A 21096-nucleotide genomic window follows, 5' to 3' on the forward strand; every position below is an offset into this window, starting at 1 on the left:
TTAATTACGTGCCTCTCGCTGCTTTTCACCCCGCCGATGGGGCCGCGTCCTGCAACCACACGCCAGTTGCCACATCTTTTTTCTTCCCGGGGCTCCTTTGCTGCTCCTCGATGCTGGGAAGCTTTTGCTGTCTAATCCTGTGGATTTCCAATTGTGTTGAGATGCTGGTTTAACCCTGCTCGTTTCCACCAAATTCGCCCTCACCCCACGTCCAGCACTGCCACCTGCAAACCTCACCCATCCCACCTTCCTCCCTGTGGCATGGTGGCCAGGCTCTCTGTGGATTATTGGTTTTAAATGCAAGCAGTTGGGCTGGTGCTGTGACTGTAGGGTTTTGGTCCCTTTTTGACATGGAGGGCAGGATTCATCCAACCAGCATCAGCGACCTGATGTCCCCAGCTGCCCTGAGCTGCCTTTGTGTTTGCTGGAGAGCTTTTTGGAGGGCGGCCCACCTGTCTTCTCCCATGGCTGCATTTAAGATTGTACCACAGAATCCCTTTACATTGATTATAAATGAATCCTGGACATGACTACTTTGGATAGAGTGGACATGCTGTGAAATGGATTTGGTCAGACATCTCCTGCCCCACGCATAGAAATGTGTGGCACACGCATTAAGGATGCTAATTTAGTCTCCCTCTTGTTTTAATATTGCTTTTATTGTGGCTCACATTCAAAGCGATGAGGAGTTCGGGGAGCAGAAAGGAGAGGTTGGATTTCCTTCAAACTCTTCCCCCGAGACCTGCGTTTGTCGTGCTGGATCAGTTTCTTAAAAGGAGGGACCAAAGTCAGGAGACTGAACATATGTGGCCCAAAATGGGCAACTTCTCCTCCCCTGCCTATGTCAATTGGGATGAACCCAGGGCTGCCCAGGCTGCCCCTCCTTGAGGATTTGCCTGCACTGCTGACCAGAAGGACACCAGAAGATGAGTTTGAGTCCATCCTGATGGTCCTCACCCCCCTGGGGCGAGCTGTCTCGAGGGTCCTGGTGGGCAAGGAGCGTGAGTCTGAACCCACGCTGTCCACAGACCTCTAGCATTATCCCAGCTGGCTTCACATCCTGCAACATCAGGTTCCACGCTAGAAAACACCACTCCGGTGGTCTGCAGCACAGCCCACATATTATTTCAGACAGCTCGACTTGGCCAAAACACACAAAACAGTTGTTACGTCTTGGGGCCAGAGGGGCAGCACGTGAGCTAGGGGAAAGCTGGCAACACGAGCTTCAGAGCAGGGATGTGCTCCAGATGGGACCAGCCGGGTCACCCCACAGTCCATACCCTCATCCCCAGAGGGAATTTCTGTCCTCTGTTATTTGTCATTGTAGACACGGCCATTGAGCCCCACCTTTTGGGGCTTCTGTGTCTCTTTGCAGGGTCTTAACCACTTTAACCACTGCTCCTCGGGGGAATATGTCTGGCTACATCCACATCACCAGGCCACAGGGTGAAACATTGCCAAAGACTTGCCATCCGCAGTCCCAGGAGCTTTTTATGTTGGTCTACATCCTGCTCCCAGGATCCACTCTTGGTTGGCATGTGCTCCCCTGGATCATGTCTTCTGGCTTGTGTTTGTATGAGCCCAATGTAGATCAAAATAGATCACCTACACTCGGTATAGATGCATGCCCTCCCCTTGGAAAGATATGATGGTGAGGAAAAGCATGCAAAGCTTTTGCCCCTCGAGTCCATGTCCTATGACTTTTGCTTCAACTTTGAAGTCCAGATAAAACCAGAAACTTGAAAGAAAACCTCATCCCAAAGCTTCCCAGAAGCAGTTTCCCTTAGCAGCCACAGAGAGACCACCAGGTGTTTGCTCGGGGCTGGCGTGCTTTGCCCTGCTCCTTCAAAAGCTTTCAGGAGAATCTCATCTCCATCTCAAACCCCAAGCCCAGACGATCTTCATCTGCCCAGAGTTTTGCTTGGCATTTACACCCCTCTAATAATGATATTTCTGTTTTTCTGGGCATCTTCATCAATACAAACGGAGCTCTTATGTCTTTGTACTCCAAGGATGAATTTTGATGAGCCCCTTCAGCTGTTACTTGAAGTCACATTATGCATGTACTACGACCCTGCCTTCTGGCTTTCTAATTTGGTTGGAAAGCTCCCACAACAGCAACAACAAAATCAATTGCAAGTAAATAAGCAGTGCCACATGCTCTACAACAAATTTAAAATCAATTGCAAGTAAATAAGCAGTGCAACATGCTCCACAACAAATTTATGATCTGGATACCCTCAAGACTTCTAAGTAAAGACTGCATTTTGTTTGTTTGTTTTTGTTTTTGTTTTTCAAACATTTTATTTGGCAGATGTTCCTGGACAACCAGGGCCCAGTGGTGAACTGAACGAGACTTGTAGCCATGCTTATGAGATTGCAAGCATTCCTAATGGTCTTGGAGAGAACACCAAATAAAATAGCTTTAAATAAGGTTGAAGGCACTTTATCAAGATTTCTCTTTCTTCTTCCCCCAAGGGCAAATGTATCTCACAGGACTCTTGTCTTTCTATCACTCACAGATAGACAGGAAAACAACTCATTTATGTTCCCTCATCTGAGCAGACCTGCCTCTAGCCTACCATGCATTTTTAATATTAGTCCTAAAAACATTCCAGGTAGTTCTAGATGCTGGAGGGATTTCAGAAATGCTTTTGTGCTGCATGCCAAAATGATAAAAGCAGGGCTAGATTGTGTCATCGGTTTCCAATCAAGCCTCTCTAGGCCTCTTGTAAGTTTCTGAAAAAGTTACATATAAAATAGTGAGCAAGGACTTAGATATAGCTTAAAACTGAGGTTCCTGCTTGCAGCTGCCGTACATGACTTGGGGTGCTCTGCTGAAGGACCTGATCCTTTCTGGGTTCACGTGGCAGCAGCAAGGAGAGGAGAATACTTTTGCTTGGCTTAGCTTGCCCATTTGCTCTGTTTTGTACCAAATTAGCTCATCATATTTTACAATTCCATCCCAAGCAGGAAATCTAGACTACGGATCAGTGGCTGCCCTAATTTTTATTGGCAAATCATGATCTTTATTGGTGGAATTATGAGCTAACTGGACTACAGTTTTTGTGTAATGAAGCCAATATATTACTACCAGTGTGATGTTTTAAATTTAATGTATCAAGGAACAAAGGTAGCTTTCTTCTTTTCTTTTCTTTTCTTTTCTTTTCTTTTCTTTTCTTTTCTTTTCTTTTCTTTTCTTTTCTTTTCTTTTCTTTTCTTTTCTTTTCTTTTCTTTTCTTCTTTCCTTTCCTTTCCTTTCCTTTCCTTTCCTTTCCTTTCCTTTCCTTTCCTTTCCTTCCTTTCCTTTCCCTTTCCTTTTCCTTTCCTTTCCTTTCCTTTTCCTGTTCCTTTCCTTTCCTTTCTTTCCTTTCCTTTCCTTCCTTTCCTCCTTTCCTTTCCTTTCCTTTCCTTTTCCTTTTCCTTTTCCTTTTCCTTTTCCTTTTCCTTTTCCTTTTCTTTTCTTTTCTTTTCTTTCTTTTTTTTTGTGTTCATTTTCGTTCTTCTCCTTTTCACTCTTTTCACTCCCTCCCTCTCTCCTTCCTTCTATCTGTCCTTTACTCCTTCCTTCCTTCCTTTCTCCCTCCCTTTCCTTCTGTATTGACGGCTACTCTGTCAGTCCAACAAGGAAACAGCTACATTGACAAAATGATGGGTATTAGAAGGAGAAAAGACCCAGTAATAGTAAGATGCAATGTCTGTTTATTTGTTTGTTTGCTGGTACAGCTGTGGTGAGAACTGCATCTCTACCCAGCTTGATCCCACTAATACATTATATGGATCCCTAAAACCAGACATCACAGATGCTAAAGTTTTGGACTCTTCTGTGCTGTTTTTCAAAGCCAGAGATCAAAATTTAATCCTGCAGTGCTGGTGGTTATGCTGGTCTGAAATGACAAAGGCTTATTGAAATCCCCTGCAGAACCGTGTTTGGTAGGGACTGCGCTGTCCATCAGAGAATCACTGAACAGTTTGGGTTGGAAGGGACCTCAAAGATCATCTAATTCCAACCCGGCCATGGTCAGGGGTCCTGCCCCCAGCCCAAGCTGCCTCCAGCCCCACCCAGCCTGGCCTTGGGCACTGCCAGGGCTGGGGCACCCCCAGCTCCTCTGGGCAGCCTGGGCCAGGGCCTCAGCGCCCTCAGAGGGAAGAATTTCTTCCCAACGCCTCCCCGAAGCCTCCCCCCTGCCAGGCTCCAGCCGGTGCCCCTCGTCCTGTCCCCCCAGCCCTGACCAAGAGTCCCTCCCCAGCTTTCCTGCCCCCCCTGCAGGCCCTGGCAGGCCGCTGGCAGCTCTCCCCGGGGCCTTCTCTTCCCCAGGCCCACCACCCCCAGCTCTCTCAGCCTGGCCCCGCAGCAGAGCTGCTCCAGCCCTGCACTGAAACACAGCAGCTCCCAACTAAAATACTGGCTGTAAGCTCAGCCCCAGAGCTCTCAGATGCCCTTTGGAGCATCCCCTCTCCCACCACTTTCTATGCAAGACCCAAAAGATCTCAGAAAATTGCTGTAAGTGCTTAAAAACAGCTGGGGTGAACAACCCCCCTCCCTTTACTTTCCCTGGGGGCTGTCCCAAGGAGTTGCCATCAAGGCCAAGGAGAGAAGTAGGGAGACAGGGTGAAATCACCAAATTGCTCAGCAGTGATAAACTCCAGCAAGACTTTATGTTTCACCTCCAAAAAGTAAAAACAACAACAACAAAACACCAAAATTAAAACAAAACCCCAGCCCTTTCTGGGGTTTTATTTGTTTGTTTTCAGTCTGGGAAGAATCACAGCAGTGGGTTGTGAAGGACCTGAAGGACCAGGCCCACGTTGTTACCAGAGGAACCAAAGGAGCACTTACGGCCTCTCTGATCCTGGGATGTGTTTGCAGCATGAGCAGCGATTAAAAGCCACAGTTTATTTATAAACCATGCAAAATTAACATGTGACAATAAACATGGAGCCCCACAATGTTGGTTTCACAGTCTCCATCCAGAGCAAAGCCTTGCTTTAATATTGCCTTCACGTATCTTTAGCATGTAACGTTTACTTAATTCCTCATTGTTAAAAACCCCAGAGGAAGAATGGGCTCATCCTAGCCTCTTCTGGACTGCAGTTCTGAGCTATTAATCTGTCATGTCAGTGTATTTTATTAATACCGTTTTCCTGCGGACGATAGGTAGAATGCACCATAAGTCACTTACCATCTGCGGTGTAAGTGTGTTGTAAAGTATCTTTCTTCCACAGCTTATTGCTTTGATAGATTAGGGGTTTGTACAGCCGTGATGCCTCATCCCATCAATTTTAGGCTCTCAAGAGAGCCCTCGCGGCCGAGGTATCTGCTCACCGCAAAAGTCTTTAGCGGCATCATCCTCACCATGCCCCCACAGGCCAGGAAAGTGCTATTACACCCGCTGTCCAGATGAGGAACTGGTGGCCAAGCTGTATTGCTTTAATTAAGAGCATTTTTTTCCTTCTGCTCCATCCCTGTGCAGTGGGGAGAGATAAGCAGGTCTAGAAGGGAACAGACTTGTGGAGCTGGGACTGGAAGCTTTGCATTTGGTGTCCTCCAGCATCCCAGCCATGGAGCAGCATCCACGGGAGGAAAACTCACCCACCGCCTCATAGCATTTTAGCTGCATTTACAAGCTAGGTGCCTCTGTGTAAAGAATTATCTCAAGATAAAAAAGGAGGAGGAGAGAGGCACCACAATGGAAAGTCATTTTACAGCCTAGACAAGGCATCTGAAGAAGGTGAGCTGAACTGGAAGAGTGCTTGCCCCATCCCACAGTAACTACAAGATATGATTATCATTGCACTTTTTTTTTTTTTTTTTTTAATTTACATAGATCAGGAATTTGTGAGTACCTGCTATATCACCAGTTCCCATTCCACATTCCCTGATGCAATTTACCTCAGTAAAGCTCTGTCCATGGCACGGCTGTGTCTATGCCATGCTCAGCTTTATTGAGTCCTCACCTTGGTTCCTCCTTGAGGAAAAGACTGCAGGAAAAGACTGCAGGAAGATTTTTGGTCTAGAAACCAGATATTGGTGGGCTGGAGCTGCTGACAAACCCAAAAACCACCTGAACCAAAGTGGTCTTCTTGGGAAAACTCAGCCCTTTGGAGGAGGGCTTCAAAGATTTGTATATATTATATAAAACATAGAGCAAGGGGGAAAAGATGCTTTTTAGTGACATATGTCTAACAAAACATAATGAGTGTAGGCTTTGAATAAAAACATATTTAAAATGTGTTAAACAATTCCTTGTGAAGAGCTCAGGAACAGACAGTTCAAACATGAGACACCCGTGAGGATAGAGAGCAAAAATGTCAGTAAAAGGAATAAAGAGCATCATCTATAATCTAAAGTCTAGGAGATGCTGAAGAGACTATGGCAGGTTAGATGTGGCATTGTCCAGTTGGATTTTCCCCATGTTTCTGTCCCCAGATATCATATAAGTGAACCGTCTTTTCTTGCTGCCCTTCAGGACTCATCTCCCACACTGTGATGTGCTCAGCCCCCCAAAGCTCTCCTCTATGTGAAAGGAATTCAGCATACTCAGAGTTAAATCAGATTTGCTATCCAACCAAGACCTGGCAGCTGAATTTCAGCCCAGCACAAGCTTTTATGATCAAATTATAGACCCCAGGAAAAGAAAAAAAAATAGAAGAAAAAGCCAGTCTGAGGTTTATAATGGAAATTGTGACAGAGCCATGATTGTAGTAGCAGGAACAGCATCATTGTATCACAGTCATAAACTGGTGCCATCCCGTGGGGAACTATAAAAGGAAAAAAAAGCATCTGAAGTGCCCTTGGTACTCCCAAAAGGTTTGAGGACGTAGGTGCCATGATTGGATGGGAAAACAGCTTTTTGGCAAGACAAACTTTGAAGGATGAAACCTCCTTACCCCCTTCACAAAACAGCACCTGTGGTGTCTCTGCAGCCCCGTGTCGAGGGAGGCAAGCTGCTAAAGCAGCCCCTCCATGAGGGGCTTAGCACTGCATGGACAATGGATCTGTGGTTTCTGCATCAAAGCTGGAGCAAGAAACTCTGCTCGGGTCAGCTCTTCAGCTCTTCAAGCCCTTGAGATGGAGAAAATTAAACGTATCAATTTCCAGGATGGATGGCACCAGCTCCACATGGATAAGCCCCAATTATACGAGGCTAAGCAATGCTGGATACAGTGATATTTCACAGTGGAGGTCTAACAAGGTGGAGGTGCAGCCTTTTCCAACATTTAAGTAGAAAAAAAAATAATATAAAGCTTCTGGATCTCATCTTTATTATTATCTGGCCATAAAGGGAGGGAAAGCATTTGCGAACTGCTTGCAAATCCCAGCTTCTGAACTCCTGTCCTACATCCCAGTTTTGCAAGAAGCTTGGTCCATCCTCTCCAGTACCTCTTAAAACCATGGAGCAGAAATTACATTTCGGCTCCGGCAGAAAGTGAAAGCCGAGAATGATAAAATAAAAAAACAATGGCCACATTTTATTGCCTTGCTCACCCATGGTTTCTTGAGCATGACTTATGGAAGCTTTGATTTACGCTGGTGCAAGCTTTATCTGCTGCTGTCTTGGCCAGCTCATTCTTAATACTGAGACCTGTGGGCCTCTCCTGCCTTTCTTGGTTAAATAAATTAAAGCAAATATAAACGTTAATGGAAGCTACTTTATTTATGGCTGGAGTTGAACACCGTCTCTTGCACCATGGGTCCAATCCAAAACCCATTAATCCAAAGCCTACTGACATCACTGCATCAAGCCCTATCTTTTGTGCTTTTCTCCTTGTGACAAAAAGGGGCAGCTAAAAAAATAATTTTCAACGAGATTGCATTATCCCACCAAAGTCACTTTGCACAAAACGTTCAACCCTTGGCACCTCTGGGGAGGCAGAGCACTGGGGATATTTTAGTGGCTGTTGTTTGAAGGCTGAAGATATTCCTCCCGCAGCGAGGCCTCCCCCCTCTCCTCTCCATGCCAGCCATCCCAGCCTCTAACAATCTCCTCGGGAAATGTTTTGCAATGCATCACCCGCTGTTTGTGGCCAAACACTTTTTTGGCTCCTCCGTACGATAGAGAACCTACTTGTAGCTCTTCAGACACTTTCTCAGATTGTTCCATGCCAGACCTTTTTTTTTTTTGGCTTGGCTGGATGGAGAGATCTTTCTGCTGTTTTATTTTTTTTTACTGTTATTATTTTAATATTATTGTTTATTTAGTGATGCTTTCTCTCACATGTACTTGGATAACTGCTGCCTTGCCATTGCAGTGTCTGCTTTAATGCAATCTGCTATGCTCCTTCCCCTTGCCCCTATATTTCACCTTCCCGAATTCCCAAAATAAAACCACACAAAAGCAAGTAAAGGGAGCAAGATTAAAAGAAAGGGACAATACAAAGGCAAAAAAAAAAAAAAAAAAAAAAAAAAGTAGAATAACATGGGAGTTGTCCTGCAGAGTATTAAGATGAGTCAGTAAATGAAGCTGTTGTGTTTTCAAATGGAAATAGCAAGTTCTGGGTTGTTCTCGTAGCATAATATTTTAATGTTATTGCCACCATGGGATGTATGGGAGGAGCAAAAGAAGGATGATCAGCTCCCCAGTGAGTATGAATTATTATAGTTCACCAAGGCTGCTCTTCACATCTGATCATTCCTGTTGATATTAATAGAGCTTTTCCACTGAGTTTTGTGGGGTCTGGATGCAGAGGCTGAAAATCAAGAAGAAAGTTTTTGGTCAGACGTCCTGCATGGGGCAGACCAGGGAATCTCCCCAAAATGATTATGGCTTCAAGCCCCCAACTTCTGTGTTGTTGTCCAAGGCTCTGTGGGCTCAAGGAGCTGGCAATCTAACAGATCATGGTCATTAAAGGAGGCATGAGGCTTTCTATCTGTTATGGTCGGCATTTAAAAATGAAGAATACCATTTACATTGCGTTGCTGGCATTTGGGAGCCCAGTCTTGAAAGGGCTGGCAGCAGCTTGGTGAACCTCCCAGGTTCCTGAAGGTGCCACGAAATCTCCTTAGACCCTTCTCTCAGGGTTTGGTGAGGACCAGAGATGGAGACAGGATCATAAGAAAGGATTTTCCATGGTTTCCTCAGATATTTGTGTCTGGTCCTGATGTTCTTTTCTCTTCTTTCTCCATGCACATCAGCAACAGTGGACTGTGGGGATGTGCCCAGGTAGGGCAGATCAAACAAGTCCCCATTTCCCTTCCCCCTCATCTCATGAACTTAATGAACTTAATCTTAACTCATCTTAATGAACTGCCTGCAATCAGCACGCCAAACCCTTGTCTTTCTGACCATAGTGATGAATGGCTTCCAAATCCGGCATTTTGCTGAGGACAGAATGAGCCTGTAAATGAATATTTACACTGCAAATAAATTCCATTAAAACAGCTTCATGAATATTTGTGGATTCCATGCAATTAAGTGGCCAAGCTGACATGCAATGGCCTGTGTTTTCCAAGAGCAGGATGGCATCCTAGTGATAGTGTAGCAGTGCTATGAGGAGGCAAAAGGAGCAAATGCCTGCCTGGGTTTTCAAGCCACCCAATAATTTACCCCTGGTAGGGTTCTAGGTTAAAAATAAAGTAACCCAGTGCTCAGGCAGGCCCCGAATCCATATGACATCTTCGGAAATACTATACCTTGCTCAGCACCTATTTCATAATCATTTCGTGAAAATCATAAATGAAATCATGATTTCATTTTGGCGCACGATGCAGCTGTCAGAACGCCGAGGTCCTTGTCCACCGGCTCAGGCTGTTACAAACCTTATCGTGACATCATGGGTGAATGTAAACTGCAGTATTCGGTTTCACTAAAGTAAAACAACGGTCGGACAAGTTGTTTAGAGAGGTGTGCGTGTCTGCGTGGGGACACACACAGAGGGGAGATGAATGGACGCTCTGCAGGGCCACTCACTTGGAAGGCTTCCATCTCGGATGAGGAACCAAACCCCACAATCGGGTGTTTGGAGGTGAACAGAAATCCCAACTGAGCTGTCAAGGTGGGAGCAGACAGAGAGCACACCACCCCACTCAGGAAAAAAAAAAAATCGCTCCTGTCAACAAAAAGGACTCATCTGCAATATTTTCCAGGCTGTTTTAGATAACAATGAAACAACAAGCCTGCGTGTTTCTGGGAAAGGTTTTCAGAGCATCCCCTTGAAGACTGTTCCTTAATAAAACTGCCTGCTGGAAGAGAAGATGCTCCAAAACACGGATCTTCAGGCTTTTAAAGAAAATCAGACCAGGTTTTCAGAAGCTGGTCTGCCAGCAGTGCAAGTGGATGAGCATCTCCTGGTGCCTATATCTGTGACAGGTCTTTAGGAGAAACCCTTTAGGGTTCTCTATTTCTGGGAAAACATTCCTATTTCTGGCCAGGGTAACCTGGCCCTAATGCTGCCTTGCATGAGAGTTCCCGAGACCAGCTGCCTTACAGCAAAACTTGGCACAGCTCTGTCCCGGTCCATGCATCCCGTCAAAGTCAGAATGAGTTTGGGGATCAGGGACTGGGTTAAAAATGGCCAGAAATAGGGATGTCTAACAAATGTCTTGCTCACAGACGAGGTGTTTTTACTCTCAGCCAGCACTTACAAAGCTGGGATCATAACAGGAGATGTTCCCCTGAACATTTCGCAATATCCCTCCTATTCCAAAAAGGTTATTGGGACATTTTATCTTTTCCAGTTGGTCTCCATCTCTCTGCTCTTGCAAGTCACTGTTATTAATTACACCTCCACGATTAAGCCCCCTGCGAGGAGGACTCCAGCTCCCACGCTGCAGCAAGGGAGGGGTTACTGGACTTCTTCGTAGGGAAGAGAAAGCATCACCCCACCCTGAAGGGATCATTCAGCGTTGGAGAGAGGAGCTGACAGCTGGTTTTTATTAGGATGGAGGCCTTAAAAGGCAGCGTTGGGGTAGGGGTGGGACGTTGGGTCCGAGGGAGAAGCTTGCTCTGCTCATACCACAGGCTGTGGAGGTCGGGCTTGCTCAGTTTCTGGCCAAATGGCACAGGAGTCGAGAGGCTCTGCTTTGGTTTTCTTCTGCCTGGTCATGGGAGAGAAGAGCTGGCCCCCTCTGGGGCTCTAGCTGGGCACTTCTGCAGTGCAGGCGATAATGCTAAAGGCAAGGTGGGGGAGAGAAACCCCACTGAAATGGGGGCAGAAGGAGATATGGCTCTGAATCCTATCCCTTTACAGGCAGGTACACAGGATATCAGTGCCCAAAAATCTCTGTTATTTAAGGGCAGGGTTGGGGGAGAAAAGAGGCGGAAGAAAGCAGAGCTGAGAGGCTGCAGGGTTTCATACCACTGTGATCTTCTGCAAGATGTCTGGTGGGGGGAAATCTCAGGTTGCTGCAATCTTACAGCCCTACAGGGCTGGCCGCGCATGCCAGAGGGAGGACAAGTGGTGGCCTCATCCCCTTTTAAACCTGTCCTCGATATGGGTACAAGGGAGTTTGCATATAGCCTCTGTAAGTTGTAGCTGCTGTCACCATAGTCTGGGCACTGCAAGGGGATCCACTGAGCTTTTGTGCCACTCTGGCTGCACCTTTTGGGGACAGAAATCTGGTTTTTGTTACTTAATATACAGCCAGGCACTTCTCCCTGGATGCAGTACAGAAGTAAGGCCAGGAAGGGACGTATCCAGTCTAGTACCAATGTATTTGCCCCTTTGGAGTATTGATGCTTGCTCTTTGGCAGCCTAGGGGGAACAATTCCCATGTATTTACCTTGGTCTTGCTTTTAATTTGGAGGAACCTCAGTCTCTGAGTCCTTACTTCCATAGATGTTCCTGCTTTCAAGCATTTTGCAGAAGGTTCGAGCATCAAATGGTCCTTGTTTGTTTTCCCTGTCAGAAGACAAAGAACCTGAGTCAATATTCAAAACCCGTACAAGTGCATTCATTTGGCTTATTTTAGTACATGGAAAAGCCTTTAAAAACTTTATTAGTGCTTATAATTGAAACTTAGAGGCATGGTAAAATACTTATGCTGCAGCCTGTGCCTGAAGATGACCAAGATAATTATTTAAAACAGGGGAATGGCATCCTGTCACAGGGCCCGCTGTCACATGCCTTGGTACTTTCTGGTCACTGGTCCCAGCTAAATAATTAAAAAAAATAATAATCCGGAACATTTATAAATGGCTCCTTCGACTGTCACATGCAGAACACACACTAATGCTGGGTGAAGTGTTATCCTAACCCCTCTGCGTGTGTGATGGCTTACATAGCTCATTCGTAGCACGCAGCATCTTGAAACTCGCTGATAAAACCGTAATACCACACCCCACAGTATACATAACCATGTCATGTTAATAAATATTTGCAGAGTGCCACGGCTTGGCACAGCGCTTGGGAGATTTTTAAACGAGGGAGCACGGCCCCCCGCTCCAGGAGAGTTTACACTGGGGTCCTGGTTCTGCACATGTTTAATGTTATCGTGAGTCATCCATGGAGGGGCTTCTGTCTTTGTGGGGGGAACGGGAGAAGAAGAGAGGGTGAGAAGACACCCGCAGAGAAACTAATGACAAATGATGCTACCGAAGGCAGCATGGGTGGCATTAGTAATAGAATATGCCTTTTTTTTTTTTTCATCTATGTGTTTGGTTGAGCTCCTCAGCATCTTAATGGTAGCCGTCTCTCAATGGCAATGTGTGGTTTGTGTAGTTTGTGCAGGTCTGCAACAGTATTAGGGCTTCTGCAGGGGGATGCAGGACTCGCCCCATTATGTTTGGGGTCAGGGACAGGACCAGTTGCTGGCTGCAGGGACCCTCACTGTGCTGCCTGTGGTTGCTTTGAAGACTGATGTCCCCTCGCCATGCACTCTCCTGGTGCATCCTGCCAGATTTTGGGGGGTTCATGTCTCAGAGATCCCAAACCTGCTGCAAGAGTTGGCCACAAAGCTTAATTTCCAGCCCAACTCCTTTCTGACAGGCTTAAAAATTTCCTTTTACTACCCCAAAAACATTTCTCGAGATTCCCAAGGAGATGATATTCCAGACACTTCCTTGAGGCTAATAATTATGTCACTTTGGAAATGCAATCCAGAAAACTGCGTCCCCCTGTCTGCACTTCCAATAATGGGTGGATGCGTCCCTTCCCCACGTTCCCCCATGTCTTAGCAGGCTGTGGTGCCGACAAGGGTTGTTTGCTCAATGACCGCTTGCTTTCCATGGGGCTTGTTCAGCTGGCAGTCCTAAAAGCTTCTGGGAAGCCCCAGCTCTGGTTTATTTATGGTCGCACTGGTGGGGCCAGCTCTCTCCCACGAAAATCCCGTGGAAGATGGTGAATCGAGTTGTCTTCTGCAGATGGAGATGGCAATATGTTTCACCAACAAACGCACTAGGAAACCTAATGAGTGCTAAACTTCTAGATTTTAGCCCTTTGCTTGGCACTCAGGTCCTGTCAAATAACCCTCTACATGCACATTGAGGCAGCTCCCTATTTCCACTGTGCCCCCAAAGCATCCGTGCTTTGCCACCAGACCCCGATGTGTGCGTGAGCAGCAGGAAGCAAAGACCCGCAGTGGTTTAGCAATGACACCCGCGACTCAGCAAAGCACTTAGAGCACAGCGTGTCACATAGAGATTAGGAGGAATTAAACACGTGCTGAAAGGTTTTGGCACATCAGAGCCTGGGGGCTTGTCTGTGCAAGACATTGTCTGAGATTAAAGGTTTGGGGTGGTTTTAAAGTCCCTAAAGCTCTTCCTGAATAAATCCCTATGTGCATGTGGTTAGTCTAGAGCATATATCCCACACGACTTATGTATCCTATATAGCTTTTCTCACTATTCTTCTGGTTTTGTACTCTTTATCCTACCTTTTGACCTTGTATGTCCTTCTGTCGTCACTGTTCCTTATTCCTGCCTCCACACTGCCATCATTGGCCACCCAGCTCCCATCGCCAATACCTAGACCATGAAGGTGGGACGTGCCTTGCCATGCTGGGTTCGCACAGCCCCGAGCACAGCAGGTGCCTAATGCAAAAACACGGGTCTTACAGCTACTGCTGTCTCCCACCTCTGCTCCTGTTGGTTAATAACAACTGCATTTTCCACCAAAAGACTTGAAAAATCAAGGTAATTTGGAAAAAAAGACTATTCATGGCGAAACCGGGGCAGAAAGCTGAAGTGCAAGAGATGTTCCAGAAAATTTCCCCATGTAAATGAGTCCTCGCTGGAGAGTCCTGATGAAACACGTGAGGAGGAGGAGGAGGATGAGCTCCTGGGGGGCAGTGGGGTGGGAAGAAGGCTGGGAAAAGGGGGGGTCTCAGGAACTTTGAGCACTTGGGGGCAACTGTTACGCATGGACAGATGCACGCACTGCAGAGCTGCTGGCAAGCTGGGTCTTACACAAACAATACAGGGTTTGGGGAATTTGGGACTGTGTATGCAGGGTTCTTTACAGTTCATGTAGGAAAGCCCATTAGCGATCCGTGTATATGAACACAATCTTTCCGGCGCAAGGAGACATACATAAAAGTATTATCCCATATAAATAGCTTTTCCCAAAATAGACCTTAAGGAAATTTACTCTGAGTCTCTTGGTGCTAGGATTAAAGCATTCATTCTCTTCTTTCCTTTCACCTGAAACCCATGATGAAGCAAAACGACACAGGTACTTTTGCAACCGGTGCCAATTTGTTCACAGGCCAGAGCTGACACAGAAGTCATAAATTCAGACCCATGAGGTTGAGAAGCCAGACGTGCTTCCTTTTCTTTCCCCCTTTTGCTTTTTTGGAGGCACGCAGTCATCAAGCCTCCATCGCTGATACAGGCATGAAAGGAAAAATCAGATCTCGGCATCTGAACTTTCCCCCGATTAAAGACAGATCAAAGCAGAGGAGGTTGTGAAAGCCGGCGGGACTCGGGAGGCGACTGTGGCGGCGAGATTTCTTAGCCTCGCAGGAGAAGCAAATCCACCTGCCAGCCCCGTGCGTGAAAAGTATCTTTGTCCTTTAATTGGGACGGCAGCCTGGCGGCCCCGCTAATCATCCTCCGGAGAGGCCACGCTTCCAAGTTTCCGGTTGAAAACACCAGCTAGCCATTTCTGTTGCTAATCATTAACCGCTCAATTAAGAAGGAGCGCCCCGCGTGGCCCCCAGACCCTCGGAGGCAGCGGCTCCACCACCACCGAGGACCCCCCCCGGGCATCCCCCTGACGGGGGGGGGGGGGGGGCGGGAATCAGCTCAGGGGGAGGGCTCCAAGGGGTGCCCCCTAAGCCTCCACCTCCCAGCCTCGCGTGGAGGGTGGGAGTGGAGCCCCCACGGAGCCTCGCTCGCCCCCCCTGGTCCCTACCCTAGGAGGGATGCGAGGGGCGCACGGCGCTCCTGGCCCGAGCCCTTTGTTATGCTAATCCGGGCTGACATCACGCCGCATATCAAAGCCGCGGGGACCGCATATAAGGAGGCTCCGCGGGCGAAGAGGCAGAGGAACCCCGGCCTCCGCTCTGCCCTGGCCTCTGCAGCGCCCGAGCAAACCCCAGTGCGGAGGTAAGGAGGGGGACGGATGGGGGACGGGCGGCGAGCCGCTGCCGGGACCCCCGGTAAGGGACGGGGCAGTGGACCCCGAACCCGTGGAGGTGAAAGAGTAGGGGTTGGGAGAAAGAGGGGCTTTGAGGGGTGACGGGGGTGTGTGGGGGAGATGGGGGATTTGGGGTTTGGAGGCTGCAAGGGAGAGGGGAGACCCAGGGCGGGCAAGGGAGAGGGGAGACCCAAGGGCTGCAAGGAAGGGGGGAGACCCAGAGGGTGCGGAGATACCGGAGACTCAGAGGCTGCAAGGGAGAGGGGAGACCCAAAGACTGAGAGAGCGGAGACCCAGGGGCTGTGATGTAAAGGGGAGACTTGGCAGGGCTAAAAAAGAACAGGGAGATGCAGAAGTTTGTAGGGACATCTGAGATCTGGGTGCTGCAAGGGGAGACTCGGGGCTGCAAGCGTGAAGGGAGATGCAAAGGGCAGCAACGGAGAGAGGTGAGCGGGAGGCTGTGGGGTCGCAGGGACCCCCGGGGGCTGCAAGGGAGAAGGGAGATGCAGAGGGTTAAAAGCGAGGGGGGAGAGCCGGGAGCTACAGGGAGAGGGGAAGCTGCACGGAGAGGGGAGATCTGGGGGCTGCATCAGCCCCACACCCCCTGCTCCCTCCCCCTGTTCCCCATCCCCAGTGCAGGTCGTGTGGGGATGCAGTGCCCTTAAAAGAAGTGGGTACAGGTGGGTGTCTTTCCTGCTTGGGTGGGGAAGATGGAAAAAAGGTGGGATGGATACTCACAGATTTACGTACAGCTCACATTGCCTATTCCCATCCCAGCACGGGGCTCTCGGAGGTGTCAGATGGGAGCGATTTCTGCGTGCAGGGAAGGTTTTCCTGCACGCAAGAGCGGGGCTGGCTGCAAACAGCCCCGGTGTGGAGGGAGAAGGGAGCTCAGAGTTAAAAACGGCGCTGGTCTGGGGAGTCCGCAGGCCACTTGCTGCTGGTTTGATCGGTGACCCAGAGCTCTCCAGAGCTGTAAACATCACGTCTGCCCCGACGAGTCTCCCTCCTTCCCTCCCCTTGCAAATTCCTCTCGCAAACGTAACCTGTGCTGGAGCGAGTGGAAAAAGGAGTTATTGCCTCCCCAAATAACAGGGGCGCGATCGCTGGCCAAACTTGTGGCTCCTGGGTTGGGGGGGGTAGATAATTTCCATTCCTTCCTGGAAAATAAAAAAAAGAAGAAACATTTTTTTTTTTGCAAGGCAGGAACCTGTGATGTTGGCTGGTCAGGGCTAGTGAGACCATCTGAGACGTTTTACACCCGCCTCTGCGCTGCTCAGCAATTCAAGGGAGAGAGATAAGGGGTCTGAAATATCTAAATGGACACTAAAAGACATGGGCAGGATTAAGGGTTGAAGGTTTCCAGTGTGCTCGCGGAGCAGTGCGGGAAGCAAAGTGCTTCCAGAAATGAAAAGATAGAGAAATACCCAGAACCGAGCAGTGTGGCTGGATGCTTTTGGGAGCACATCAAGGGACACCTCGACCCCAAACCCGAGCGGGCATTAAAGAAAAACAGCCCGTGGCGATGAAATCCTGCCTCCCTTGTAGTCAGCCGAGTTCTGTCTTGGACTTCAAGGGAGCCGGGAACTCGCCCCTAGAGGTTATTAAAATCCTTTGTAATAACAGCACTTCTCTGGTAACCCTTTCCACCAGGCGCTGGGGTTGTGATAGCCAAAGAGCAGCCTGAATGGAAAAATACACTGCAGATGGCAGAGAAAACACCCAGGAATATTCCTTTCCCTGCTCCCCAGTTGCTTCCCGAAGGGGGCATCAAGGCAGAAAGGGACAAATCCGGAGCTGGGGCTCAGGTGGGATGTGTTTGCCCCAGGCTAAGGGGTGGCAAAGGGGTTCCCAAAGTGATGCTGATGGCTCCAGACATTCCCCATCCCAAATCCTTTCCGAGGGGCATGGGGGGAGACATGGACACGGCTTGGGGATGCTGGAGAGCCCCTGGTGGGGCAGGCAGGTTTTTCTGCTTGTTTTACTCTTGGCTTTCTCGTGGGGTGGGCTTCTTGTTGGGAAACCACCGCAAAGACCACAAAGAACAGCCCGGAGCGGTGTCTGAAGAGGATAAGTGAAGGGAAACCCATTTACTGCTATTAATGCCGCTGCCAAAGCAAGGCGTGCCCCGGAGACAGAGAGGACCCCTCTAAGAATTTGAGTCCCGCACCTGGTTTGTTTATTTGTTTGGGGTGAAGAAGGAAAAAGGGGGGATTTGGGGGGGCTTTTGTCTCCTCCTGGCTGCTCCCCAGAGGCGGCAGTGGGGTTGCATGTTTACCAAGCCGCAGCTCCAGGTGCCCGAGGACTTGGAAGAAGTGAGAGGCAGAGTTAATGAGGTGAGAAGGAAAGCAGAAGGGAAAGAGCAAAACACATTTTGTTGTAACAGATCAGCCCGAAACATCTGCAGGGCACGGGCACCTGCGTTAGTGGGGAAGTGCAGTTTTTCTAATTCGTCTCCTCTGCAGAAAAAAAGGGGAAAAAACTCCGGAGGGAAGGAAGGGAGAGATGAAGAGCTAAAGATTTGGGCTCACCTAAAGATTTATCTTTTTTTTTTTTCTTATTATTATTCACAAGCACTTGCAGAAACCTTTTGGAGAGCGGAAAAAAAGTGAAACAGTGCACGAAGCCTTGCCATATGCAGGGTTAAATGGAAACACACAATCAGACCATAACTCAGGGTGTAATTCAAGCCATACGTTTTGTCTGTCTGTTGACTCGCAAGGTTGTATCAAGGCTTGGCGAGGGAGGGGACTCGGAGGGGATAATCCAAACTTCTCCGTGATTCATAAACCACTCCTTTGCAATTTGGATAATAGATCCCTCTTTAGCAGTGACTTGCTAAGCTTCAGAGCTAACCAGAGCTCGTGCTCTCTCTCTCTCCTTTCAGGTTGTGCATCTCCAAGGAGGGGCAAGACCCGCACCGAAGGAAATACACTGCACAGAAAATTTGGAAGACTCCTTTTTTTCCCTTGGAGAAACTGATTTCCTTCTGAAAGTGGGGGACAGTGGGGGAAAATGAAGCCGAGCCCGCAGTTTTTGTTAGCTGGTTTTCTGTCTTTGATTCTGCAGACGGGGATTTGCTCTGGGATAAAATGGATGTAAGTACCTGGCTATTTCTCAGCATTTTTAGACTAGTCCTTGCTGCTCTGTTACCCGGGTTTGCAGCCCTTGGTGCTGCTCAAGGCAGGCTGTAAAGCCATTTAAAGAGCAGAGCGCGCTGCATTTCTCCAGCATTCATTGATTGCAAGAGTGTGTACCGGGGGCTCGTGCTAACAATATGTCTCAGTCTTTCCAAAATATGCATGGTTTGGGGTTGCTTTTCCTTCTCCTCATTGCTACCAAAGAGAAGCACACACTTGAATGCTCACATCAGCCACTTAATGAAGTTTCTAGCCTCAGCTACTATCATGCTGGGAAAGTCTCCCACCGGGACCACTGGTCGTGCTGAGTAGGAGCTGAGAGCAGGAGGGAGGGCAGCTGAGATAATGCCGCCTATCTCCAGCCATAGGGGATGCTTGACAGATAACATGTTTTTTTTGTGGACCTTTTAACCTTTGGGTTTGGTGAAGGGTGTTAAAAACGATGCGGGGAGGAGGGGGGAGAGGAGGGTGAAGGAATACCAGGGAGCGTGGTCAAGTCTGGATCGAGTTTCCTCGGAGGTAATGTTACTGCAAACAAAGTGAAAACATCGCTATCTCATTTCTTTGCTTAAGCAAGCAAGCAATTAGTTGCTTACTGCAAAATAAACAAACAAACCCCTCCAGCACCCATCTGGTTTCCCGTCCGGAGGAGCAATCAGTCCTTTTTGCTCTGGTCTGAAGCTGTGCGCAGAGTAAATAGTGGGAGGTGGGCGAACCTCAACTGAGCACCTTCTGTAGAAAGCACGATAAAATGTGATGGCTTAGGAAGCAGGAGGGTCTGTCGTGTATGGAATAGTGTGTCAAGGCGAGGATCTTGGGGAAAGCAGTGAAATTAGGACAAAAGGTTCCTACTGTGTTCCTCCTTCCACCACAGACCCCGTGCCATGTCTAATTCCCATTTTACTGCCCCAATCTTTGCCTCTCGAGACCCTCCCCACGTCAGCTTTCATAAAGTTGGGATTTCTCTCTTCTAAATTTGGACACCTGCAAATTCAGCGTCTTGGAGGCAGTGGTTTTGCTGCCCTGCCTGCTGCTAGGGGGGAGAGGACCTTCGCGGTGGCTCCTCACCCACCCCAGTGATAGACATCCAACACGAACATCAGGAGATGCCCTCTGGGGATGACATGGACTGCAGGGAGCTGGTTGAGATCACTCACACACCTTTTATACACATAAAGAGAATCAGGGTGAATCCCTCCATAGGGTGTTTAAATGAGCACGGTCAGGTGGGAGGAAAGGCTTGTTGCCTACTTTAGGAAATTTTTCATGTACAAATACTGTACTTACTCCATACTCCAAGGACCACCTTGGAAGCAGAGGGGAGCCAGGGTCTGATTTGTTTTTCTCCATCTTGTCTTTACACCCCGTAGCAGCCACCACAGCTACACCGCACAGCCCAGCTACTTCTTTCTGCCAGCTTCGTTGGGCATTTAGGCTCTCAGCTTTGCTCCTACCCAGCACCTTGCATAGGGTGGGCATGTCCTCCAAAGCCTGTGAGGCAGGGCTAGGTCTGTAAAGGTATTTTCTGGTGAAAGCATCCTTCCAGCCGGTAAGCGGTTAAGCTGCGAGGGTTCCTTTTGGTGATGGGGCAGCAGTCAGAGGGGCAAAGACGCTGAGGTTGCCGCTCCTCCCCTTCCCAGCCAACACATCCCCCCTGTTGAAAAGTGAGTAGGGAAGATGAAAGCTGGGATTAAAGCGGCATTCGAAGCACGAACCGCATCCAGATGCGCCGCCGGGCTCCCCTCACACCTGTTTGTAACCTGGCAGAGAGCTGCGCTCCCCGTCCCAGGGCACCTCGTGCAACGGGGATGCTGCCAGCAGGGATTTCACAAAGAAATGTGGCAGTGCTTTTTTTCATTCTCCTCCCTTCCCCACCCTTGTTTTTCTACAGAGCCACCAGCCAATTTTTTTCCCCCCATCCATCGCTCTCTTTCCACCGCTGCAGCGATGCCAGACACGGGCTGCTGCCAGCCTTGGGGCTCAGGGACCATCCCTGGAAATGGCACGGGTGAAATTCTGCTTGTGGATGGAGAGGGGAGAGGATGGTAGGAAGAGGGAAGGAAGCACGAGGAGGCGTTTTTGGTCGCGGGCTTGCCTCCGCGGTCTGCCCATCGCGACGTTGTTGTAGGCACGGTGCCAGAAGCGAGCTTCAAAGAGGAATGGGGATGGAGGGGGGAGAAGATAAGGAGGAGGTTGCTGCCAGATGTTTACGGGCCTGGAGAGGGCTGGGGCAGAAAGCCTGGCAGGCCGGGTCTGCAAGTCGGAGGAAGAGGGAGCGACTGATATGAAGGGCGATAGGAAATTCAATTTTGATTCAGCGCGTGATGTAATTGCAGGGGGAGGCGGGGAAGAAAAACATGCTTTTCAGCCATTTAGGACTTTCCTGTAACACGAATATCCCCTGTAAATTAGTAAAAGCGGGGAGAACATAAAATGGAGC

At 48.7% G+C, this 21096-nt stretch overlaps 1 protein-coding gene and 1 long non-coding RNA gene across 4 annotated transcripts in view; one reads left to right on the forward strand and one right to left on the reverse strand.

The window, feature by feature from the left end:
* Positions 1–11982: 11982 nt before the first annotated feature.
* On the reverse strand, positions 11983–17032 carry LOC121063749. Its single transcript, XR_005816186.1, has 3 exons — positions 16255–17032; positions 13066–13295; positions 11983–12094 (listed from the first exon to the last, which is right to left on the reverse strand). It is a non-coding gene; the product is annotated as an uncharacterized LOC121063749 (long non-coding RNA).
* WNT11 (Wnt family member 11) overlaps positions 15274–21096 on the forward strand; it is a 32505-nt gene continuing 26682 nt past the window's right edge. For 2 of the 3 annotated variants that reach the window (XM_040544551.1, XM_040544553.1), the window contains exons 1-2: positions 15274–15485; positions 18404–18614. In XM_040544551.1, coding sequence (XP_040400485.1) covers positions 18532–18614 — 83 coding nt within the window. In that variant the 5' untranslated portion in view covers positions 15274–15485; positions 18404–18531. Of the gene's footprint in view, positions 15539–18403; positions 18615–21096 lie in introns of all 3 variants that reach the window. The other variant, XM_040544552.1, reaches the window with a different exon arrangement.

Source organism: Cygnus olor, chromosome 1 (genome assembly GCF_009769625.2).
Source record: "Cygnus olor isolate bCygOlo1 chromosome 1, bCygOlo1.pri.v2, whole genome shotgun sequence".
Lineage (NCBI taxonomy): Eukaryota > Metazoa > Chordata > Aves > Anseriformes > Anatidae > Cygnus > Cygnus olor.